Raw genomic sequence first — 26,481 nt, 5'->3', positions numbered from 1 at the left:
AATTACTGCATTTCAACACATTGGACAGCGCTGTGTTAACACCACATTACCGCAGTAAAACCAAGATTCATCTGGGTGACACAGTCAGTCTAACCTCTAAACACAGAAGTGATAACATGAAGCTGAGAGTTATAGGTGCCGAGGCTGCTCCTTTTTCTTCAGCGCTTCTGTCAGCCTCAGTGACTTTAAGTAGCCTTTTGCTGCTATCTGGTGTGTTTCCATTAAGCCAATATGTGAAACACGATGGCTTATCGCAGCTCCGTAATTCCTCGACTGTTATTCATTTATATAGAATGACCTGTCAGCACTTCTGCCAGCTGTGTGTGAAACATACTGAGGAGAGTGATCACACTTTTTTGAATCACAAAAGCTTATATTATGCCACATGTTTAAATTTATTGATCATCACATGACTGAGGGATTGTCCCTGATAGTAAGGATCTAACATAAAACTATTACTATCATTGCTTAAAAATGCTTTATATATTTTTTTTAACGTTAAGAAGATACAGAAATGTATTTATTTATTTAATGTTTATTTGTACAGGGACAAGTATGCAGCATACCACAGCATTAGCTGTAGCCTAAGCTGGTCCTGAGATGGGCCTTTTTAAAATGCATAAGACTGAACAGCAAATTCTCAAAAGACAATACAAACACAAACTCAGCAATATTAATGATGTACAAGAAAATACAGACGGAGCAATATACAGCACAAACTTTACTATGATACATAATACACAATAAAACAGGAGGCACCAGATCATTCATGACTACATTACTGATCCCTCTTGAAAAACGTTTTCAGTTTTGGTTTGAAATGTTCCCATTTCACATGTTGACCCTCTGAACAGGAAAAGCTGTTTCTCTCTTTATAATAATAAATTAATAAATAGATAAATATCATCAAAGCAAGACACTACAAGCAAATCAAACAACATACACAAGATTAAACACACATTAAAAAAAGATCTGAAGAGGTGAGTTTTGATTAATGGCTTAAACTTGGGCAGATTGGTGCAATCTTATATGGGTTTAGGGAGAGAGTTCCAGAAGGTGGGGGCAGCTATGGAGAAGGCTCTATAAATGAGGATTTACATAAAGGCACCTGACAATTCCCATTGGATGCTCCACGTCTTACTGAGCCTGAAATTCTGAGTGGAACCACAAGGTCTCTTAGCACGTGAAAAGCCTGATTATGTGGCCATTTATAGATGAATTTACAAGAGAAATGCAAATTACCTTAACTACTAAACATGTAACAGTACACCAATCTTTTCAGAATATACTTCAGCAAATACTTATCCATCAGTGGCTAAATAGGTTGGACTGGATTTTACAACTTAAAGATCCAAATTATTCCTTACTCAACTTTATTTTGTTAAATATTTTTTTCAGACAATTTTCTTAAATGCCTTCCTCTATTAACTAAGATTTACATTGTGCTTTATGTGATTGTTAAGCACTTATCGAACGTTTCTACGTGTGTCTAATTGTAACTGGTGGGGTACTCTTTTCGTAGAAGTTTGGGGAACAGAGGAAAAGAAAAGCAGCATTTTAAGCACAGCCGCATTAACTAACACGGTCACAAGCAATGAAAAAGGCCAGTCTTTGTCTGTTTGACTGGTCTGAGCCACGTGTTTAGACGTCTGCCGGAGGGGTCCTTTTATGTTCTTTGGATTGTTTACAAAAGGTCGCCTGCATGGCAGTGGCAGGTGGTCGGACTCAACAAGAGGTGTGTTAGCAGTCCAGTAGGGGAGGGGGTATGAATCTAACTGACACAGGCTGTAAATAAGACATCCAGTGAGTATACTGTGCTTTGGCTTAAGTATGTCTCAGGTGACCATAAGGAATCTTGCCTCTGCACGGATACACAGAGCAGACTTTCAGAATCCCAACACCTCAAACTTGGCATAGCGTCTCCCTCCTTAGCAGTTGCCTAAAGTGTATAATTAGCATCTGCTATTTTTGAAACAGGCGTCCCCGTCTCAACACCCCGCTATCTTACATTTCTCTCTATTTACCCGGGAAATATTTTTGGAGAAGGCATGTGAAGTTATTTGGTAACACTTCACTTTAACAGGACTTTTTTTTTTTTTTTTTGGAACATTTCAATTTACAGTCATTGCCATATTCAAAGATCTTCATGTACATCTTCTTTCCTCTCTGTTGATATCATCAGAATACATGTTTTTGTTTTATTAAAACAGAAAGAATAGGGTTCCTCCGAGCTTCCTGTCCCCTTTACATTTCATGAAACGGCCCCTACTGAGACCTTGTTACGTCACTTCTGTCGTACTTTCAGTGTCATGGCCTGAAAACTTTGTCCTTGCCAGTGTTGTAAGTTTTATTTTAGAACTACATTGTGGCTCAACTTCACACACGGACTCCTAACGTCTTCCTCATGTGTCCTTCAAGTAGCCTGTAGTACAGTAGATCTCTGCAGGATGTAATTCGTTTACAGTAAGAACACGTTGCATTTCATTGTTTTGTTTTTTAAATTTATTTGACATTGTCTTGAGAAAGGCTTGCTACTGCTTTTAAATGTTGAATGTCCAGGAAATATTGAAACATCCATTGTATTTTATGCCAGCAGGGCAGTGTAGTTACTGTGTAAATATGCTAAAATTCCAGTTTTACATTTTCATCAGATTGTTGCCTCTATGATGTTATAGATTAACATTTCTTACGAAGCAATCGAGTAAATCTTCAAGGCCAGGACTGAAAGTATGGAAGGAATGCATGATTTTACCAAAACATTTACATTTTCACAGACAACAACAGGCACATAACTGATATACCAGTTCATCTAAAGGACAATCTGGTGATTGTTCAAGACTGAAGACTGATATAAACAGTGCTGTTTAAACCTTAAAGCACACACTAGGCATGGTACTAGGCTCATTATACTTTCTAGAATGGCAGGGATGACGTTTTTGTAGGCTAACCTGCCAGTTGGCATCACCCTGGTTCCCTCATCATTAAAGCCTGTTGGATGTTTCAAATGGATTTTGTTCATAATCCATGTTTTCTTTGTTTTTTCATCAAGATAATCATCACAAGTAAACACCACTTTTTGGATTTTTTTAAGGGTAAATGCAGTAGCCAGAAATAAACAGTGAACGTTAAGCCATAAAGGATCTACATCACGGTTGCACGACTTCAGCATTGCTACAACTAAAGCTTCAGACTAAACCATACTATACACAATTTCCTGTAAATTGATCAGTCTATAAGTTGATAAGTTAGCATTAGACCAATAGTTTGCGACTATCATCTAGCTCAAGACGGACTAGTGGTCTATGATGTTTAAGGCCTCCGCCAACTTCTGTAGTTTCATTAAGCCACTTGTCAGAAACCTTGTTAACGCTTTACATGTGGGTATGTATTTAATGTGGTAGAACAAAAATGTAAAAACATCTCTTAAACTTCTGTATTCCTCTGATCTTTTAGGCAGTTCACAGAAAACCCGTTCAGAAAACCCTTTGAATTTGAGATAACTTATTTCCGGGTTTAAAGGACTATTTGGCACTCATGTTCTGGTCTCAAGCAGCTCAAAAGCATTGTCGCAGTATAGCTTCAATCTGTCAACTAAAAGAGCTATTTAAATCCTCTCTACATTATAAGAACTTTGAAGTCCTAATTGTAGGAGCACAAAAAGAAAGGGTACTGACTTTAACTTCCGTGTATTGATCTAGTGAATAGGTTTTGTACTCTTGAGAGTTTTGTACTACTTTATCATGTTGGTGATGATAATTAGTGATTTTCACATGTAAAAGAGATGAATGGAATCGTTTATTGACTTTAACCCCACAGATCTGTGGATCTCTGATTATATATTTAACATTTTGTGTAAAAAACAAACAAAAAACAAAAAAACAACAAAAATCATAACAGATTTTTACTTCTCGTTGATACCACAGAAAGCAGTTAATTGATGACTGTGATTTAGGACAAATAGATTTGGTTTATTTTCCGGTAGCTTGAAGTCACTGGTAATTACAATCATTAAAGTCAGTCCATTTATGGATGCAGGCAGCTGGCTGAGAGGCAGACATCTGCAGTCCATAACAAGGAAACCAACTCCCAGGGGAAATAAAAAAAAAAAAAAGGCTCCAAGGCTACTTTCAATATGATTGTGACTTTGTCTCATTTAGCTTAGTCATGTCATGGTTGTTGCGTAAATGTTTTCCTTGTAAGAAGTGGTCGTGATTTCCCAATGCAGATAGTTAGTGGTTTTGTGAGCACAGAAAAGCACAAAAATCACAGGACACCTTCTTCTTATTGTTATTGCTACCAAAATCATTTAAAACAAATTCACTCTTATAACGCGCACATATAAAGAGGATACTTGGCCTTTACTGTCTCTCTGCTCTGAGCACTCTGCAATAGTTTCCTAATTACACTGTGTAACATATTCTCTAACATATAATAATAGCTCCTCTGCACTGAAAAAAATGAGTAATATGTAAACTTGCACATTGGTGGTTTCCGTCAAAAATGAGTCAAGATCATCCTGTAGAAGTGCACCTCCCTGCTTCACCTCCTCCTCCTGCCTCCTCCCCTCCCTCTCTCCGTTGATGTGATGGGAGGAGCTCCAGAGTGTGTTGAGCCGTTAGAGGCAGGCTGTAGTACGACACGGTGTCAGGGAGAGGGAGAGTGTGGACCTGCCTGCCGACTCACAGCTGTCATCTACCAGAGCCTTAAACTCTGTTTTCTGTGGATTTTCTTCTGACACTTTCTGGAGGAGGAATCAATCCGTCTGTGTCACCTAAAGGAAACCTTTTCTCAGATCTGAAGGACATTTTTGTTTCTCAGCTGAGTGGGACAAGCGCGTAAGTAGTGCTATTATAGAGACTACCTCTGTGTTCACTAACTCTGTGGCGCCCTGGCTACATGAATCATTGATGTGAGCACGCTGCAGTTCAGGTTACCTATTGAAGTGATGCCAGATCAACCATAATTTCCCTGTTAGAAAGTAATAAACTTCTTATGATTCTGTGTGGGGTTTGTTGTCAGTTTCTCTCTTTAAAAGGATAAGTAGGTGTGAGCTGACGCGCAACAGCCCTCCGCCCTCTCCAGTAGGTCTTTATCGCAAGGTGATTGCAGGGCAAGGGGGTCATTAAAGACCCAGTCTGGGTGCATCTTGTGCTTTGTGGGTGATTGTGTATGTATAAGGAGCTACCCTTGCATTAAGAAATGTTGGTCCTGGACTTATTTTCTGTGGAAAGCACAGCTATTTACCTGGGTGTGTTCGTATTTTTAGGATGTGAGGAAAAAACAGAGGATGGCTCTGACTCTTAAAGCTGATGCACAGCTCATCAGGAGCAATTGCGACTGTGAGAGAGACCTCTTTCCACAGATACGTTTTAGTGAATGTGGCAGCCAGTGCACACGCATCGTCTCCCTGAGCCTGAACACTTTGTCTGAACCCAGAGGAGTGTGGAAAATCCAATAGGCGAGAACAAGAACATGAATATCAACACAAAGTCTTAATTGTCTTGTGTGTGGTTGTGGTAATCAGACTGTTCGAGGAGTTTCTGTTGTGACACTGGTGAGGGGCTCATGGTGTGATGCTGGCAGCTACGAGGCAGAAGCATCAGGTGTTATTGTGTGAAATTCAAATCTCTCACCCACACACTGCTGGCAGCACAATCAAGACTAATGCCAAATTGTTAGCCGTGTGGGTGGAAGTTAATGGATAGAAACCGTAAATGGAAAAGTTTGTCAAAAGTCAATGAGGAGGTCAACCTAAGACTTCAATTTACTCTCCTTGCTTACTTTTAAATGTGCACTGCCAAGTACCTTCTACTTGAAAATCTCTTAAGCTTGTTCTTCTATGTCATTAGAGTTTAATGAAGCAATAAGAGAATATGTGTTATTTTCCACTGTTAAGAGTGATCTTAGGTTAGATAATTTGCTTATTTTATGTTTTAAGATCTTTCCCATATAAGATGTATAGTATAAAACACTTTTCTAGGAGAAGTCTTATGTCTCCTCCTGTCTCCTCCTTATGAAAAAAAAGAATGTATATATGAATTTGCAAGTGTCATTTTCAAAACTTTAACTACTAGACTTGACATGTCTCCAACTTTCCTGAGGTTATTATCAGTTCACGTGTGCTGGAGGTTTCAAGTCTCCACATCGCACTTTGAATTACGGACTGTGATTGTCTTTTAAACTGGTTCTGATGTCAGAAAAACAAGCATGCACTTACTCGTCTTCAACCCAGAATTAAAGTCGGCATGGAGATACTTGTCACCTCAGTAGATGTGTTCAAAAACAGCTTTTTGGAGTTTAACTTTTCACATTCAGAAGCCAGTGCATGTGAGCCTATCTAGCATGTACTAACAAGGCAGCTGGACATGAAGGATAACCAAGCAGACCAAGTTGTCAGTCAAAGCTAGAATTCACAATATTTTCCTGATAGTCTTTCAATTATACTTGAAATTATAAATGACATCAAAACTGTATTCTCTTCAACTTAAATTTTATTAAGGAACAAAAATAAGAAACAAATAAAATCAATTATTACCTCACCCCACTTGCATAATATCATATTGGGGTGGGACAGCTTGTGCCTCTAGTTTTTTACTTGGTTGCCATTTAAATTATATCAGAAAAGGAGGGCACAACAAAATGCACAGGTCAAACCTCAGACAGTGAAAAACAAAAAAACAAAACAAAAATCACAGTCTCCTCCTTATCGCCCCTCAGAGATCTGATGTTTTCATGTGCTGCTGTTTTTTTGTCTCTTTAGTGGAGCAGGAGACAGATGTTTAAGTCATGTGCTTCCCGTCCTTGTGATTCAATCACTAAGTCTGTCTCAATTGCACGTTGTCGCATTTTGCTTTTATCAATAAACCAACTTTTCCTCCTCAGCCACACACATAACAACTTGTTCATGTTTTTTATGTGCAAATTGAAAAACCGCATCAAAAACAGCTGGATGGAAACCTGCCTACAGACAGAGATCCTTAAATCATGAACAAACACCCAACAGATCTGGAACAAATAGGAGCTTTCATGAATTTTTGAGAACGGTTAATTATTCCACAAGAGGGTGGAATATAATCAGCTGCGCTCACCCCATTTGTGACAGAGAGAGTTTTTGTTTTACGGCCTCATATACGGAGATTCATCTGTCTGTTGTAGGAGAAAAGCCTGTCTGTGCTGACCTTGGCCTGCTGTTTTCTTTTGGGTTGATCCACAAAGAAAACAGCTGGCAGTTGCATTCTGGATACCGGCAGCCTTGACAATGAACTGCCTGTATGATGCTGTCAGAAAAGCTTTGGCTCGTTGGTAAAGCGCGGTGCCTGTAGTATCAATACTTCAAATCCGGGCTTCTTTGGAAAAAAAATATAGCTAGTTCATGATGTGGTGAGAGTTTCTTGCACAGAAAGCCTGAGTTTTAGAGTTGGAAGAGTTTAACTGGAACGCTGAAGCATTCCTTTGCAGAGTGAAACGTTATTTGATGCTGTTCTGCATCCAGTCTGCTGAAAGGGAAAAAAAAAGCGAAAGGATAAAATTATGCTCCTGTGTTGTGAAGCTGCTCAAAGCTGTGAGCAACCTGTTGCAGATTACTAAATCTGTTCAGAGTAGAAAAGACAAAGAAGAAACAAATATTTCTGAATCACACTGTTTTATCACAGCTTAATCCCCCATGCTGGCCCCATATGCACATGTTTCCGTTTTGTCAGCATATCCCAAGGGCATTTTCTCAGCATTAGGCTACTCTGATCCATCTCCTTCATCTGTTTGTATAGTCAGGTTGACTTTCTCCCTGTCATTGTGTGTGTGTGTGTTTGTGTGAGGAGAGAAATGTTCCTTTCTGATTTTCTTTCATGTGCTGTTTTCCTCTCCATATGGTTTGGTGTCACAAATGTTAGTTCAGATTTCACGCCAATAACACAAGTTTAAACAGAGTACATGAGCAATTACAGGCTGAAATGGGTGCGACAAGCGTGTAGCTCTGTATTGGATCATAGTTTAGATCATATCGTTTGTTTCCTTCAAGAAATTCAGGTATGTTTTTTAACTGGAGCCAGAATATTGTGTGCTGCCTTCCAGCGCAAGAGCTATGCTTATTGTATTATCACAGCATGGGCCAAATAGGCACAGCCAGTCATAAAACACGGTCTGGTGTTGTCTCCTCTAATTAAACTGCAGAACAGAGAAATGATACAGATATAGAGACTTTGTATTTTTAAAATATTTAAGTTTTGACAAAACCTTAACACAATATACAGTTGCCATCACGTAAGTTCTTTTGCAGGATGCAGCAAATGAATTTGCTTTGATGCTTGAGTTGAAAGCTACCAGACTTTCATTTTCATAACATTCACAACAAGCTGACCAATACTAGATTTTTGTGGCTGATGCCGGGGCAGATATAAGGGAAACAACATATTCTGATCACAATACATTGTCCGATAGACACACCTTTCTTGCACTGATCCCTTAAATGGGGTCTTCAAATATGGGACAGGATATTTCACAGTTCAAGCGTTTTGTCTACAATTATTTCACTTAAAGCCCTTTCCAGATCTTTTTTGTTAGTTTGACTGAGTTGTGTCAATTTCAATTTGAGAATGACCAGACTGACACTGACCAGAAGATCACATCCTAGAGCCTCTCATAATATCCCATGATCTTTATCAGCAGTTTTCCCAGAAAAAGTACATCAAATGTCATGCTGTCCAATGTTCTTTCTCCATCATGTGAGCCTTAAAGTAGAGATTTAACGCTCATTTTTGACCATGGAATGAGCAGTTAACAAGGGGTCCATTTAGAAGCTATTCCGGTACTTTCAGTCATATCACATCATCTTCACAACTTGTCAATTTATCTGACTTTGTGTCTGTTTTTGCTCACTAGAATGAGTGAGAAAAGGGTTAACAGCTAAGGCATGAGGAGGAGTGGGCTGTGGAGTGGCCAGCCACTTGTAACCTAAAGGTTAAATACAGGCCTTCAGGGAGTCCTATTACTGTGTACTCACTGATGGGAACTCTGCAAACATGCATTCTGGGAGCACAGCGGGCTTCTCTGTTTATTCCCAGTCCAGCACTGTGCCACGATGTGGGAAATGACTGTGGACATGGAACCAGGCCAGATCGCTGTGTTTCCTCCAGTGTCTCAGATACAGTCAGTTCTGCCTTTTAACCCGTATGAAGCATGCACTAAAAACATGTCACATGAAGCCTCGTCTCACTCTCTCACTGTACACAAGGGTTAAGAAGCATGCTTTGGAAAACCATGTGGAGTATGTTTACACTTATGTCAGCGTTTCTCATGTGCTGGTGTGAAAACTGTCATTTCAGGGTGTGTTTCCATCACCCTTCACCTCACACCTGTTCTTCTTGCGTGTTACATGCTTAATAATAAAGTCCTATTTTAATCCTCTCGGCTATGTGTAGGACTACCCTTCTGACACGGGACCCACGGGATGACTTTATGGTGTCTCATACAGCGAACGTGCATCAGGTTGTTGTTTTTGGTCGTACGTGTTTGTGTGCTTCCTGACATGGGTACTAGAGTAGGCCTGATTAATGGAATCAACCTCCAACGATCCTTGTTTAGCAGCCCGTCCCTCCCCCACCGCTGTGATTTGATATCTCTGAGCATTCCAGGTTGTGCCCTTTACTCTGCTAATGGTGCTACTGACCCTTTCAGACATTCTTGCCATAAGTCTCTGATCACAGGAGTATAATTGCTCCACTGTAAACAAGCTGTACTTTCTTTCAATACTAATGAACATTACCATTATTTACTAAGAAGTCTGTTACAGAAGGATATTTGAGGCAAACACACACTTCACTCAGACGGACAGAGTTGTTCCTCTGTTCTTGGACACAAATAGTGCTGGGTGGGTCAAAGGTTTTTCAGTCAGGCATCCTTGCTGAAAGTTATGAATGAGAGATGTGCAAAGTAGGATGATAGGGAGGAGGAATGATGCTGGCATTTAGTCATTTCATGCTCTGCTAAGATCCGTAAACAGTGAAGGGGGAGGTGAGTGTGCAGCTTTTATCCCTCAAGAACACTCCTCACTTTAATGGTCTGCAAGTATGTAATGCAACCTGCTCTGCTTTGTGTTTTCAGCCCGTTGTCCCCCTTCGTTGATGAAGCCCAGCGTAGAAATGTTTTACACTTCCACGCCATAAAGTCAAATGCTTTGCAACATCATACTTTTTATGGTAATGCATGCAAGATCTGACTTAAGTTAGCCGAGTGTTTGTAGTCCATGGTTGAGTAGTTTTGTCACCATTCTGGAGTTTCTGTCTTTGATACAATATCTGGAAAAATAGCAACATAATGAAATTAGAGGGGAAAATGGACACATTTGAGGCGTAAAACTTAAAAAAGCCTTGTTTACTGTGTGTTAAGAACATCGTCTAATTTAATTTTCTCATGACTATTGCCAAAGTTTTTTCTGAGCAAGTGACTCTGCTATTCCTCGATGGGTCTGAGGGGGATTAGTTTATCTTGGACAACACACGTATCAACAACAGTTGATTGATGTCAGTTCATCAGGTGTATATTTGTCGTGTCAGCACCTTTTGTTAGCATTGGGCTGTTACTTGCATATCACCATGCTTATATCTGCTGTCTTTCCTCTTTCATCCGGCTCCAATGAGAAGTATTTCCAAACAGCACCCCTACTGTTTGCTTTTTTAAGCAAAACCAGTCACTTGGGGTCTGCACTTGCCAGCTTTAATGAGCTAATGTTAAAAGAAAACACTGCAAATGAGATGAGTGATGAGAAGACAGCACCTCGAATGAGCGAGAGGAGGTGAGTCTGTGTAGGCACAACCTGTTGTCAGAGAGAAATTTGTATTTTAAACTGTTTCAAATACTCAAACATTAGACTTAAGTACCTGTCTGTCACCGAACAGCATTTCCATGTCTCTTTTTGATGGCAGAATTTTCTTTTGGCCATTTGTAATAGCTTTAAACACTTGTGCCTTCAGATATGAAAAAAAATATATATATGGTTGGACAACACATCACACAAACTACTACCCCAGCCTTGACAACCCAGAGATTTGCACAGTTGTAGCAAAAAGATATTGTTTCCTTTTTAAAATCTTGTACAGACTGATCCTTGACACAGTAATGTAATCCCTCTCCCTCAAAGCTTTATGCCTGGAGTCCAAGAGATGAAAATAGAGATTGAGGGAGGGGGTTAAATGTAACAGAGACCACAGGACAGGAGCAGACTAAAAGCTTCCTGTGGCAGGACAGTGTCTAAGCCAGACCTGGCAGACGGGTTGGCAGGGCAGATGTTTTAGGTGAGAGGCACAGTAGATAGCACCGCCTGAATAATTCATCAGATTGGATTGAAGATGTGATATATTAAGACACAGCCATCTTATGGCCTCTTTCAGCACTTTTTGTGCAGCATGAGTGGCTGCAGGGCTCAGATCCCCCTGCATCTCTGCTTTCGTTCTGGCAGTTATCCACCTGAGTCTGGGCAGTCGAGGAGACAGTTATAGATGTGCTGGCTCTGGGTCGAGCGAGGCCTCCAGACATCTGGAGGGATGAAGTCGTTCATAAATGCAGGTGCAGTTTAAGATCACAGGAACTAACACTGTTAATGCCTCCCCCCACCCCCCAAATATAACTCCTGCTGTGGTCACTGGGTCTTCTGGTACAGGTGACAGAAAGGGCATATGTGTGTTCCAACAACACAGATTATATGTTATCTTGTCCGTCTCCACTGTGACAGGGAGTATGTGCTGACAGTCTGAATTCTGGCCTTTGCATTTGTCTGCTTTTCCTTATGTTTATTTTGTGATACAAGCAAAACAGAACTTTCTGACCTTACATTATATAGTTTATAAATAATGTGATGAATCACTTGCTGGTAACGTCAGAGCACAGCATGTACTACAAAAGAGCCTTTCGGGTTTGCTGGATGTGAGTTTCTTTGGAACATAGATGTTTACAAACATGATTTAAATGTTCTCTTGACCCACTTGATACATTTTTTTTATACCGATGCCAGTAAAACTACACAACTTTGACCTTTTCCGGTTTACAAGGAATATTGGTTCATCCCTGACAAAAAACAATCTATGAAACTTTTTAGCATTTGTTCTCTGTGGGGATGCAACACTATGGACCAAACCTTACCTCTAAGTTGTGAAAGTAGGTGAAGATGTCACAGCTCTGATATCGCAATGGAGAGGCTCAGCTTTCTAGTAACAGATCATTTCACCTCCATCTCTCCATGACATCAGCTCCCACCTACATCCCCCAGCTGTGGGGGCCTGGGCGCTGTGTGGACGTGTCGGGGCTCTGATTGCATCTCACACGCACACTAGTGTGGGCCTTTCACCACAAACAAAGAGGTACATGAACTTCAAGGGTCCTTTTTGAAGTGCTTAACACCAGTCTGTCTTAACTAACTTGTGAGAGCAGCTCGGCATTAAATCTGTTATGAACTGTGGTGTAATTTCTGCAGATTATTCGTCTTAGATGTTATTATTTCACTTCCCCTAGAATGAACTAATTTGCACAGTGATTAACAAATCATGTGATATAGGATATCTGCCTGTATACCTGCAGCCAAGCACACTGAACTCTGTCATCTGATAGGTTGCTAATCCCCTTATTATGCTTGTCTGGTTAAATAGAACAGTCAGTCAGCCATTAAATCATCTAGCCTAGGGATCAATGTGGGCCCCATAATTTTGCTGTGTGCTAGGCCGTGTACAGTGTGATTGGAGGGGAAAATCGAGGACAGCACCGGCAAGAATGTGATATATAAACATGTTAAATTCGATCTAAACTGAACAATGCTGGCATGACAAATTTGCCCTTGAGTGACTGCATTAGCATGGTCTATAGGGGTGATACTCTTGAGTGACAAGAGTTCATCTCCCTCGTATGGTTTACCAAATACGCTGCCCTCGTAGGTCAAATCTGGTCGTCTTGGATGTTGGATGTCAATGATTGGAATTTAGCCTAAATATCAGTGTGTTAAAGGATTCACAAGATGGCTTGGATGACTGGGATACCAAGGACTAAGTGACTCCTGAGGACTTGGAGGGAGGAATGTGCAGCTCACTATTGATCTTTACTAAGTGAGGTCACTGCATGTGGGGGGCAGCTGCCCCACTCTCAGACCCAACATAAAGGGGACAGACCACCCCCACAAAGATATTTTAATGTGGTCTGTCTGCCAAATAAAGAGGTTGAATAAGGAGTTTTGAATTGTGCATGATATTGACTTTTAAGACTTGTTGAGGATTGTAGCCAGACGTGAGAATGAGATGAACCAGTGCACTCACAGGCATAAGAAAGCTAACTGTCTGTACTATATTTGCTTCAGGATCAGTCGTTGATCATTTTTATGCTCTATCTCATGAGCTAGATTTAGAGAGTATTAGACAGTTGGTCTTTACATTGTTATCAGCCTGTCTTTTTCCCCTCAATGTGTTCAAAGAGCACCACATCTCTCAAATGATGTCTTTTATCTTACTGCCTGCATTGTGACTATAAATGAAAATAAGTCTATAATTAATGGCAAGAGTTGAGAATACTTAAAGAATTGTCTGCAGTATGCAAATAATCAAACCAAGTTAAAGACATATCCCAACATTTGTGCTCATTTCACTTTGCTCATTATCTGTTGAGAAAGCTAACTGCAGAAGAAGGGATGCATGATGTATATTGGACCAAAAATTATCGGTTGATAACAAAATTAAAAGTAATAATAGCAAGTCAACTTACTTTCATTGACTTAACAAGTGCTGCATCTACCCACCTCCCACACACCCAGGCCATATGCACCTTTAAAGTTGGTTTGCACTCTGCCAACAAACACAAACAAGAAGAAGAAGGAGAGAACTAACCCCAGCACAATATTTTTGTACTCAAAATAAAACAAAATATAAAACACAAACGTGAAATGATCAGTTATCTTATCATTATCACCCATGAGAGGCAGGTTATTGTCCGTTATTGCGTCAGCTAAAAAGTATCGGTATCATGCAAACCAACTGACTAAGCATTTGTTTGAGCTCAGCTCAGCCTGACAAAAGTTCTCACAGGTGTCGTTTAAAGTGTGCTGGACAATAGATGGCTGAAGATTAAACCTGACACCTGCTTGGATGAACACACCACTCTCTCAGCTGTCATTGATCCTTGCTTGTGTTTTGAAAAAAACAAAACAGGATGGTGACCCTAGAAACTGTAGAAGTTTTATTTAGTATGATATTGTTTCATTTGTTCATGTGAAACCCTTTCTAAAGAGGTGTTCACAAGGTTTAAGTGGCTGAGCATTGTCTAAACCACTGCCCAAAGTTCTCAGCTGCCCAGCTTCACGAGGAATTACAGGATTGTTTTCAATACGGAATCAATTAGTCTGCTCATCTAATAGAAAGTTATACCTTGCATTTTGCGAAGACATCATTTACCAGTTTAGAATTTGTTAATTCCTCTGTATATTATTTGTCACCCTTTGGGGTTTTTGACCTCTAGCCTTGTTTATATGAGTGGGGCTCTGTTATGTGTATGTTGTGCTGTTATGTGTATGCAGGTGACACATTCCTGTCAATGGTATCACACCTTTCTGCTTTACTGCAGATGGGGATAAGATATGCAGCTAAGCATCAGCAAAGTCAGAGAAGATGATTGCTTGCTAGTTAACGTGGATGTTTTATGAAGAAGGAAATGCATTCATCACACACAACAGGCTTTGGTGAATAACACGTCAACATTTATCTGTTCACAAGAAAACTCTCAAGTAGTTGCGCGAGACTGTTAAAACCCTGTCACAGAATACTCTTAGACTCTAAGAACTTGAGTTTTTATTTAAGAAGCGGGTCTGTGGTTCGTGTCCTTGATGGGCATGTGGAGAAGTGGACATTCTGAGCTTTTTATCGGTCTCACTCAGTGATGGATGTGTGCAGCTCTTTGCCCAATGGCCTATAGCCTGAGCTGCTGTCTAAGCCTCTAAGCTACTGGAATGCGTGCAGCTTCTTGCTGTGGACATCAAGGGAGAACAGCCACACCGCTTTGTTTACAGCCTTTCATGGATGCCACACCAGCCTAATCAATTTCGGAGAGGATAAATATTTCAGTGCATTGTTGGTGATTGAATGGTCCATGAATTCACATGGGCAGCAAATATTAATGCCGCACATTACTTCTATTTTCAGTCGAAGTGTTTGTGGGAAAATATTTTCACTGACCCCACAGACTATTCAGCAAAACTTACTGTTGTTTTTTATTATAATTAAATATTTTCAATGTGTTTATCACAAGGTTTTATGTGACCTAATTTCTAGTTTACAACTTCTGTTCATATCTGGTATTAATTCACAGCTATAGATGTAGGTTTGCTGAATCAGAATGCAAGGAGTTATTAATGTTAAAACATGATTATTCTAGAATAATTTTAGTGAGCGTTATAACACATGATCTTATTAGTATGCGTATCTGAACACCTACCTCCGCATACTATAGTTGTGTATCGCTGACTTATCTGTTGTAACGAATCAGGTTAGTGAAGGTAAACAAGCACAAGCGAGATAAAGCAGCTCAAGTCGATGTTGTGTTATCAGCACCCGCTCTATCAGGGTCAATATTTCACTCCAGTGAATGCAGACAGAATTATATGGCAAACAAGTGGAGACATTTAGAATCAGGAGTGAGTGTTTCAACAGGCCTGACCTACATACAGCAGCCAGGGCTGAGGCAGCTCCTCACCTGTGTCTGGCAGACGCCACGACCCCTCATAAAAACACAAGCCCTGAATATCTTAAACAGTACACTGAACAATATAACTCTGTATTTTTTATTTCTGTCATAAAATAGTCATGGTGAAGTTGTTGGTTTAACTGGGCTGCATAGCATATGGTGGCGCTTTTTTTTTGGCAACTTAAGCAACTACTCTAAATGAGCAGGGATTCAGAGAAGCAGGACCCCGACTCTATATACAGTATGTGTACGGTGTTAAAGATAGTTATTGGGTGGTTAGAGCCTGGACTGGGGTTAGGCTAAGTTCAGGGCTGGTTACCAAAGTTTGTAGAACACTTTGACTTCTGATACTAAAATAACATTTAAATATCCAAACAAAACATGACCTTGCAGGTACAAATGTTTTTTATCCTTCAAGGACGGTGCGAAGTTGGCAAAGTATTACCCGTTCTGAAATAATTTGCTCCACTTGGGTAATGGAAAAGAAAAATGGAAAAACAGTCTCATACTGGAATTTCTTTGGAAGACATTCATATGTATATCTCATCACTGCCCATTGTTAATGTCATTTTCAGCTAGAGGTCTTTGACATAGGAAAAAATGTCACCTTCATCCCTAATATTGCAATACGAACACACACTAGATGGTAATTATGAGCATTACGGTGTCGACAGCAGAGAGACTCTGCTCAGCTTGTGGAGGTAATTTTCATTTTCCACCAGAAGCTGAGTGTGAGAGATTTAACCTGCATCAATTTGCAGGTTATGTCAGATTTATCAACACTCAGAATTTCTTTTACATGTACTTTGAAGGGGATTAGCAAAATAAATACGTATGCTAATGCACAAACTGCTGTTTAACGAGACTTTGAGGCCTAACAGTGAAAAGATGAAGCTTTTAGCATTTCGACTTGGTTATCAGTGAAAATAGGGCTGCAACTAACAGTTATTTTTATTGTGAATGCTGATTATTCTCACAATGAATCGACTTATCCTTTTGTAAAAAAAAAAAAGAAATGACATTGAAAAATGCTTTCTAAGAGCCCAGAGTGACATCTTCAAGTTGCTTTTTTCTCCAACAGTTAAACTCAAAGAATCCTTATTTACTATCAATGACAATGAAAAGCAGCAAATCCTAACATATAACCAGCAAATATAGAACTTTTAGCTTGAAATAAGACTGAAATGATAAAGCAATTATCAAAATAGTTGTCTGGTATTTTTGGTTGACTTATCAGGACAGTGAAATCCAAATCCAAAAGTATTTAAGATTCAAGTATTTGCATGTTTACAGAGCACTTGTGTCCACCCTTTTTTAGAACAGTACAAATATTTATTAAAGTGTAAACAATGGTATAAACATTTGTGCTGTAAGTAGCAGCCGAGTTCTGTAGTATGACGTGTTTTGCCACTCCACCAAATGTTCGGATATATTATGTAGTTCAGTCAAGAAAAAAATGTCCTCTTACGAGAGATGAAGATCATTTGCAGGTGCAAATGTTGAATGTCAACCATTTCAACTTTTCACCTCTGATTTTGTGGACAGCTTATAACACACTGCATGTGTTATGCGCTCAGGAATCATGTTACAGGTCAATAAAGGGTGCAGTCATTTATTAATCGCTTGCAAAATGTTTTGCCAACTCAGTATTCATGTCAAATGATAAAACTGATTACTCTAAAAGATGTAGGTGTTCCTCTCCTCCAGCAAAGGGTGTGACAACATTAAAACAGACTATAGAAAAGAAATAGGCCATTTCAGCATGGTCAGCAGGGCAGGCTCCTTCCTAACAGTGGATCAGCTTACACTGGATTGTTAAAAACTGAAAAGAGTGCAGACAGAGAGAGAAAAGTACGGTTTTCTGCCAATTTCTCCTCAATCCCTCAGTATTTACTATATCTGAGGGTTCATTAATGACAACACGTGAATAGTTTTAATCCAGGTTTATGCTCTGTCTGATGTGTTTTGACGGGGAGATTTGGCTTGAGTGCCAGAATAAAAGGGCACAAAGCCAACAGAGGCAAACGTATTTGTCTGGTGAGATTAGTCACTCTCAGGTGATTTTCATCTCTGTACAAGTGCCAATATATATATTTGAGTTTGATGAGGTGACTTAAAAGAAAAGGTGGCTTTGCCCTTTGATTTGCTTGTCTTTGGTCTTCACCCCCTCTGAGTATTAATGCCCTTTTCTGTCTGTCGCAGAGCCCCTGCTGCTCTTCTTTCACCCACTTCGGCCTTGATAGTGATAGCAGGCCCTGCTCTGCTACTTTACATTTCATCAGCAAGCTGCTTCTGCTGGCTCCACATCTGTTATGGAAATTTGCGCAGAGGGGGAAATGGAATGAAATGGAATATCATTTCAAATATTTTCACTTCTGAAACCGGGCTGATTTAGGCACTTGTAAAGGTTTCAAAGACAGAGGTGATGAAATATGCTCATCGACTTTCACAGCCATATATTACCGTAATCTATCAATACATTCTGAGTGCGTGATAGCTTCAAATTTGGGATGTTTAAGAAAGTCAGCGCTTGTGATAAAACTCGCAACCTGTGACCGTGTGTCACAAACCCCAGAGGAGAAGCGAGCTTGATGAATTTAACTCCCCCGAACCTTAAGTTCAGAATGTCGCCTATCTCTGTTCAATAGTTTAATAAGATTTTAATTAGGCAATTAAAAGTCTTTGGAATAGCATATGGTCATAATTACTGCTGTATGGTTCACTCAGGGATGAATGAGCCAGTAATTACTCTTAGTTGGGTCTGGGGATTGGACTTAAAATGGGTCGAGCAGGAAAGAGAGTGTATTTCTTCAGCGTCCACAGTCGCCTCATCAGAAATACAGACTTCTGAATTTCTATTAACTGGGGAATCGGATTGCATTACACTAGTGATTTGTGAATCCTTTACAATAGGAAGTTTCTCTTTCCAAAGTTTTAGAAGTTACTACCTCACTTTGAACTAGTAATTAACTTCAACAAGTTGGATTGTGTAAACAAGAAGTTGCAATTCTACAGGCCAAAATCAGGGCTGGGTGATATGGTCTACAAATAATGTCTCAGTAATTTTACTATATGGTGATACACAATATACATATTTCGATATTTTGAATTCTCCTCAAAAGCAGAGATAAATACAAGAACTTGGCGACAAAATCAAATCTCATATTTTTGACCACATATCTCAATATTGATATTGTGACACGCATGTGAACACAACAAGATTTTTGATAAATAAGTAATGTAGGTATAATGACTAAGTGGGTAAGGACAAGATTTAGATTTAAACCAAGTAGAACTCTCTGATAATACAGAAAATAATATCATTTCAGCGGAATGCAGCCTTTAAAACCAGGAAAAGACGAGACTAATGCCATATCAAGATATGGTGATATCCAAGATCTAAGACAATATTTAGTCCCATATCACATTAATGACATCAACGTCTTGCCCAGCCATCTATATATATATTTTACCACTATATATATTTTTAAACCATAGCCCTATATTTACATGGTTTGGTGTGTCAAAGATTAATTCCAGCCAAAAGTTTTGGATTTGGTCCTGCAGATGGCCTAAGCTGGGACACAGCTGCAATGGCTGCAATGTAATCCTCTGGGGCAACTCCGACCATCAAAATTACGTCCAAAATGAAGTGCTTGTTTTTGCCACTGACAGGCTGGCGATGTTATTCTAGCTCTCTGACAACATTATGGAATTGTTTTCCTCTCTGTGTTATGTTATAAAAAGATCTTTCTCTTGTTGAAAGAAGTCTCGTCGAAGTCTTGTGAGAGGTAAGTTGTTGCAGGAAGATGACGGTGAAAAGAGCTGGAGAGAGGAGTTTCGAGTTTACCTTGAGGAACTGCCAGCGTGAATAGATTTTGGAAGTCACCGCTGACTAACTGATTTCTATAATCCAGATGAGGCAACAACTGTAACAACTCATCACTTGAGACTTGTCCTTGAGCAAGACTTGTGGATCTTATTTTATAACAAAAAGGTTGTTCTCCGAAGCATTTCCATAAAGTTGTCAGACACAACTTCAGTCTGTGAGCAGCAAACATAAGCACTTTAAATGGGTGTAACTTTGATTGTCATCGTTGCCCCGAAGGATTATGTTGCAGCCACTGTCCACTTTGGCAATTCCAAAACTTTTGGAGTGGACAATATGAATCATTTACACACAAGTACTGAAATATAGGGCCTAGGTTTGTCAATACCTGAATTCCCCTTCAAATCTAGTGTTCAGATCTAAGGTAAGTTGCATTATTTTTGTGAAATTCAAAGTAAAATCATCCCAGTATTACTAGGCATCATTTTAGAAGTGCCAGGTCATATGTGTGGACAGTCAAATATTTCTTAACTAATCACTAGGTAATAACTATAGTGTGTTTTTTGCAATCGCCTCCTTGTAGCAACAGTAATGATTGAATAAGTTGTTGTGATTGGAATAATGTGGCACACCTGTGATAAGGATTTGTCATGTAGTCACTCTGACCTGATACCCGAGCACCGTGATGGAAGTGCTGCAATGTCTTACTCATAGATGGGTATCTTTAGATCTGAATGAGTGGTTACAAAATTACCTGAGTGGCAGTTGGACCGGAGCAGAACTGTGTCAACACTCCCACACCGCTCGCCCGCCTGGTGAATCAGCCACTCTGTCCATATGTGCAGGCGTGTTCCTCCATTAAAGCCTCTCATGACAGATGATGTCCTCCACATCTCACATCTGCTCCTTCACACATCTCTGAGAGTCTTTCGGTGGTGTGGAGGGGGAGTGCCAATCACAGGTTGAAGGCCACATCTGGGAGCACGTGACCTGGGTTGTCACAGGGTCGTGACGTAGGTGGCCAGCGTGTGTGTGTGTGGATGTACAGGTGGCTTCCTGAGATGACAGGCATACCAAGAGGTCATATTTTTCAGTCAACACTTTTCCAGTCAACAGGCTGTGTGTGGAATCCAGTCAGCCTTGACCCCTCCTGCTCTACTCAGATGGCAAACGCTAATGGTGGGGCCACCTGTTTCAGCAGTGTACGCACCGCTGCTATTTATAAGACTAGTCTTATGAGTTCTGCTGTCATTGGGCAGTGTCTGCCATTCAGAGATAAACAGTACAGTGATAGTTTTACTGTATGACAGAAGCATTGTTACTGGAAAGGATTGGGAAAGAGTGCTGGGAATTTCCCTCTTTGGTTAAACATAAACCCTATTTCCTCTTTCTGACGTACGCTCTGCTGTGAATAAATTGGGCAGTGTGGACAAAAATGTCCAAAGTTTTATTCTAGTATATGACATGCTCACCACTCCTGCAAGAATGTTTTATATAGTAAATCTCAATTTGCATTGTAGGTTGAAATTATTCCATAAGCTTTCAGTTTCATGTTGACAAAGCTGTGTAATTACAGGGGTTTTTCTCTTTGCAACCACGTGTATATTTGAACAAAAAAAAAAAAGACAAACTTCACATTGAGGCAGCTCAGAAAACAAACCCATAAACAGTAATACAAGGGACCGTCTGGAGTATTGACTCCTTGCAGAGCCTCTTACCGCTTCATTTCATAGCCTCTCCCTTCCACGGCTAATTATTTTCACTTCATGGACTGTCAAAACTATTGCTATTACTAATATGGATGATGGGCTGGTGAGCGAATGCTTGTGTACCATCAGTCAGTAGTGACAGCTCTGTGTGCCACTTATTTCCCACCCAGAAGCAGAAGATATTTCAATTTCCACTCAGGATGTCCCCCTCACTTTTCAGAGTCCTAATTTGTCACTAACATTTACTGTCCAGGAGTCGTAATCCATCTGAAGAAAGCTCTGAGTTCATAAAAATGTCGGTGCATTCTTCATGGTTACCTTCAATTATTATCCTGCACTTATAGCAAGAGAGCTTTGTGAGCAATGTTGAGTGCCTATGCAGCATTTTTACCCCAGGTTTAGCCTGTCAGGCCATACGAAGGCTGCAACTTAGTCTCTAATTGAGACTTGGCCTAGTCTCAATTAGATATGAAAAATTCAGTCAAATTCAAGTTGTTAGGGTTGGTTAAAGCCTGACAGCAACCCTTGATGAATATACTCCCAGACTCAAAACTAATCACCCTTCACTTAATATTTTTGAAAACACATCAGTGTTTGCCCGCTCGGGCAAGCCACTGTACTTGTTACTGTTATCATCATCATCATCATCATCATCATCATCATCATCATCATCATCATCATCATCATCATCTTCAACACACATTCCTGTACTTAGTTTAAAAGTTATCGTTATTGATGAGTCAATGAAACTTGAAGGATCATTTTCATTATAAGGTGTTATATGCTCGGTTAATAGATTACACTTAACTAGGTTAAACGTATTTAGATTTATAGCAATTATTTAGTCTCAGTGAAGAACCCCAGATTCTGAAACTAATAAAACCAAACATATGTCTTTAATTAGACCTGTAATATCTGGTAAAGGTTTGACATGTGCAACGATCATGTCAAGCCAACCTGATAAGGCTGATTTGTTGCTGGAGGGAGATATAGAAACAAGGTCTAGGAAGATTGAAGAGGAGATCATAGACCGAGAGATGGGAGAGTATCATCCATAGCCAGAGCACAGTATCACGTCTGTGTAGGGAGTGAAAGGGATGATTCAGTTTATGCATCATGCAGGAGAGAGCGGTGAAGTGCAGAGTTGCATATAGATTTCTCTGCTGTCAGAGGGGCCCTTGTTCTCTCGCTCACGCTGAGTCGGGCTCTCTCTACGCACCTCAGTCGGATTCAGCTTGATGCATGCGGGCCTCTTTTTCTAACTGTCACACAAACCCAGAATTAATGTCGGCTTCACTGTTTCTCGCTGAAGTGGTGTCTCACTTTGAATCGATCCACACAAAGGATACTAATGATGCTCGTGGCCGACCTCCTTGTCTATGACAAGTTACAGTCCACTGACATCATGTCAGCTGCTTGGCAGTGGGCATTGTCCAAAATATTTCAGACGGTGGCCCGGACTGGAGTTTCAAAAGCAAAAGCCTCTCTCCCTGTCTGCTTTTGTCATCAGGATCATTAAAAGTCACAGTCTCGCTGCTGTAGGTTGAAATTCTTAAATGTCCAGACATGATTGATTATATTTCCTTTCATAGCTTTCACAAATCCGGACAGTGCACCAGTGGTAAAGCAAATTAAAATATTTCTATCTATCAGTTCGACTGTTGACACCCCCCCCCCCCCTTTTTTAGTAAACACTTGGAAAGACTTCAAATAAATCAGAATCAGTAATCCCATATCCCACAAATAGTAAAAAAAAAACCTCAAAACCGCCCAGTTCAAACAACTGAACTAAAAAAGAACAAAAAAACAAAAAAATGAATTTGCTTCACTCGTTATTCCTTTTGAGGCTAAATTGACAGAATAAAGTATGCCCGCCTGCATTTCTCACATTCAAGTCTTGTGTGTCTCTACAATTGTAGAAATAACCCTCTGTGTCTTGTTCTCTGGCCTTTATCGTGGCGTTCCTGCTCCTCCAAATGTCATCTTCCCCGCTCAGATTTGGAGATGTCTGTGTTTGCAGCAAGTGTCAGACTGCTTATTGACTAAGAGTCAGAAGCCCCTTGATAGAAAGCAGGAATAGCTTCACTCGCTACTTTTTGTTATTGATTGCCATACCTCACATGAAACTGAATCTCCTGTTGGTTGCATTTAATGAGGAGCTCCCTGCGGCAGCTGTAATGGAGCGCTCACAGTTGTAACTGGGATGTCTGTATTGAATTTCCCTTCACGTCTCACTACGTTCGGTTAATCAGCGTCTGAAAATGCTTCATAACTCCATTATTGGTATAATAGTCATCTTGTGGCTTTGTTCTCTTGTATTTTAAAGAATTGTTGTAGTCTTTGTGGATGAAGGAGATCGCCAGTGTCAACTCATAAATCCGAAAAAACTTAGAAGTTATATTCCAGTGAAGTGTATTGATTTGAGGAGAACTGAACAGCAGGCTTATGCAAATATTTATCCAATTTCCTTTGGCTTTGGACACTTTTATCTCCATAAATTCCTCTCTGTAACTGAGAGCAGGCAGAGCCCTAACCCTAAAGCCCTCTGTGACCTGTGGGAAGCAAAACATTTTACAGCACAGTATCAGTGGTTGTAATGTACACACGCCCTTTCTTGCAACTTGGTTATTAACCTCTAGTTCAACCAAGGCAATCTGCTGGACAGAAACTCCTGTAATTCCTGTGGTATAAGCTGGGTGTCACACCTTTTCATTGTCTTTGAGCTTAAGCAATGATTTCCATGAAATGTCTGCCTGCTTTTCTTTCCTGTGCAGAGCAGGTACAAACAAAACTGTTCAGATGTGGCGATAAGAACTTTTGGAAAGCAGAAAGTTACCACTATCAAATTAACCTGACCTGAACAATGTATTCATCCATGTAGTATTCTGTTAATGATCAATACAGTGATATTGCTTGTTCAGAATAGAAACTGAAAACAATTCTACACAAGCTCAGATCCCCAGAGCCCTTGAGGAGAAAAGGAAGACCTGGTTTTGGCCTGGGTTGCCTTTACACCCAAAATTTTCAAAATGTATGCGGTGTGATTGTTCTCAGCCAGACCTGGTGCCTCTATTAGCCATTACTGTGCACCATCTCACCAAAATGGTACCCTGGACTGACTGTCCTGTTTTTCCTGTAATATGAGCTGGGTGTCACACTGTTTCATTGTATTTAGGCTTAAACCAAGATTTCCAAGAAATCCCTGTTTTCTTTTCTTTCCTGTACAGAGCAGGTCCAAACTGTTCAGATGTGAAGAAAACTTTCAATGTCGATCTACTGATTTTTTTTTTTTTGACAAATTAGCTAATTGTTCAGTCCCTTGGTCTTCATCAGAGGATCTGCGACCCCCAGAAGGTCGGCATAGTTACTGCATAGGGGCCACCAAATTATTGTTTTATAATATTAAAAAAAAAATACAATGATGGTGGTCCTACCCATGATTCCTTTTGCAATCACTGGAGTTAGCCAGGCTAACTTAACATTACCTATCAGTAACGGCTACCTATGTGTTATTGACACATTATTATTATCCTGTGTGTGGCATTCTTCAAAACAAAAATGGATCATTATATATCTTATCGAGCAAGAGACTCTGACACACCCTCCAGCTTAGAAATCCCTGGCGAAATTGCAGAGGGCGAGGCTAACACAATTTATATTTGCTGTGCCACCCCTGCTGTTGGTCATTGGGCTGAAAAACAACCAATCAGAGGTCCCCAGGTTTTGTCCATGGGGGGTGAAATGAAAAATGAAAAACTGTAGTTTTCTGAGGTGACATCCTCAAATGTTTACATTGTCTGTCTGTCTGCTTTGGCAGGTTTAAAGACAATCTGCTGATGCATGTGACAAAGAAAAGCAGCAAATCCTCATAATTAAGAAGCTGGAACCAGAGTCTTTGGCAGTTTTGCTTGATCAATCATCTACTGTAATAGTTTTCCCAAAAAAGCTTGATTATACAAATCACTAATTTTAGTCTTGTTCCTTCATCATCACAGATCTCGGCTGAGACCCTGCAGTGACGTGTACGCATGGCAGCTGATCCGAGGAGGCTTTCTGTCTTGTTCTGAGGTCACAGATCGTCCAAACCAGCATCATCTTCTGCCGGCCTGAGGGAGTCTGACTTAAAGACAGTGCACAGACCCTCCATTCAAGGAGCCTGGGTGCTGGAAAAAGAGAGCGGGAGAGAAAATAAACACGGCTTAAAAAAAAAGCTCTTCATGAATTCCCCAAAAACCTGAAAGGCAAATAGTGCAAGTTGGCTGGCGGTCCTGAGGAGGCATGTGGACAATGAGCATGGCTTGGCTCTGTCTCCCAGCCTTCACTGTCCTTCTTGTTGGTTGCTTTCATACAGCTGTCACGGAAAGTGATGTCACTCCACGCCTCACCTTCACCTACAGTAAGTTTTATCTTGACCATAGAATTACCACAGCATCGCAGTATCTACTATCTCTGTGTGGGCTGTCTCTTTCAGGCAAGGTTAGATGGAATTTGTAGAAAGGCTGAGCTTTAGGGGTGCTTGGGGCTCCAGTTGGGGCTTTGTGAGATCCTTTTGCATGAACAGCAGCACTTGGCAAACTGTTAATAAACAGTGAAAAGAGCAGGGCTGTTGCTGTTTCTTGCCCGGTCTAGTAAAGCTGCTGCGAGCTCACAGCTGGCCAGAGGTAAAAACTTTACACAACCACAATAATCTGGAAACTTGTATATCGAGGTATATCATCAGAAACAGCAGATGTTTTCTGGTGAAGTACTGAATATTTATTAGTATAGCAGAGTATACCTACCTTTAACACTTTCACCTCCTGCCTACAGTGACGTTATGTAACTCCCAGGGGTGTCCTTGTTCATTAACTCTGTCCATTGGAAAAAAATCAGTACAATTCATATGTGTCCTTTTGTTACAGCTAAAAGGATTTGGCCGGCTGGAAATGGTGTTTGTCTTCAGCATAATGATTTAAAACCCATGTAAATCCTAACTGTGAATGGCAGCTCCATCAGGGTGGCTCTGTCAAGTACCTACAGGTCAGACATAATTACAAAATGAACAGGCCTATTGTGCAGCGACTCAGCCTGATATAGTCTCACAAACAGTGACAGTTGCATCACTTATATAACCTGTATTTATTGTATGTTTGCAGAATGTCATACCAGCCAGGCAGCTTAGAAACATAACGTCTGTGAGAATCATAAGTCATCCTGAAAATATGTCTTGGATATTGTTTAGTGAGCCTTTAGTGTAGC

The 26,481-nt window shown here is 40.2% G+C and overlaps 1 protein-coding gene across 1 annotated transcript in view; it reads left to right on the top strand.

Moving 5' to 3' along the window:
• sema4ba (sema domain, immunoglobulin domain (Ig), transmembrane domain (TM) and short cytoplasmic domain, (semaphorin) 4Ba) overlaps nucleotides 1-26,481 on the top strand; it is a 77,916-nt gene that overhangs the window by 28,148 nt on the left and 23,287 nt on the right. The window contains exon 2 of the mRNA XM_037107946.1: nucleotides 25,239-25,639. Coding sequence (XP_036963841.1) covers nucleotides 25,522-25,639 — 118 coding nt within the window. The 5' untranslated portion in view covers nucleotides 25,239-25,521. The remainder of the gene's footprint in view (nucleotides 1-25,238; nucleotides 25,640-26,481) is intronic.

This window comes from Acanthopagrus latus, chromosome 8, assembly GCF_904848185.1.
Source record: "Acanthopagrus latus isolate v.2019 chromosome 8, fAcaLat1.1, whole genome shotgun sequence".
Classification (NCBI taxonomy): domain Eukaryota; kingdom Metazoa; phylum Chordata; class Actinopteri; order Spariformes; family Sparidae; genus Acanthopagrus; species Acanthopagrus latus.
Note: the sequence above shows the minus strand (reverse complement) of the source record. Positions and strands in the feature narration are given on the sequence as shown.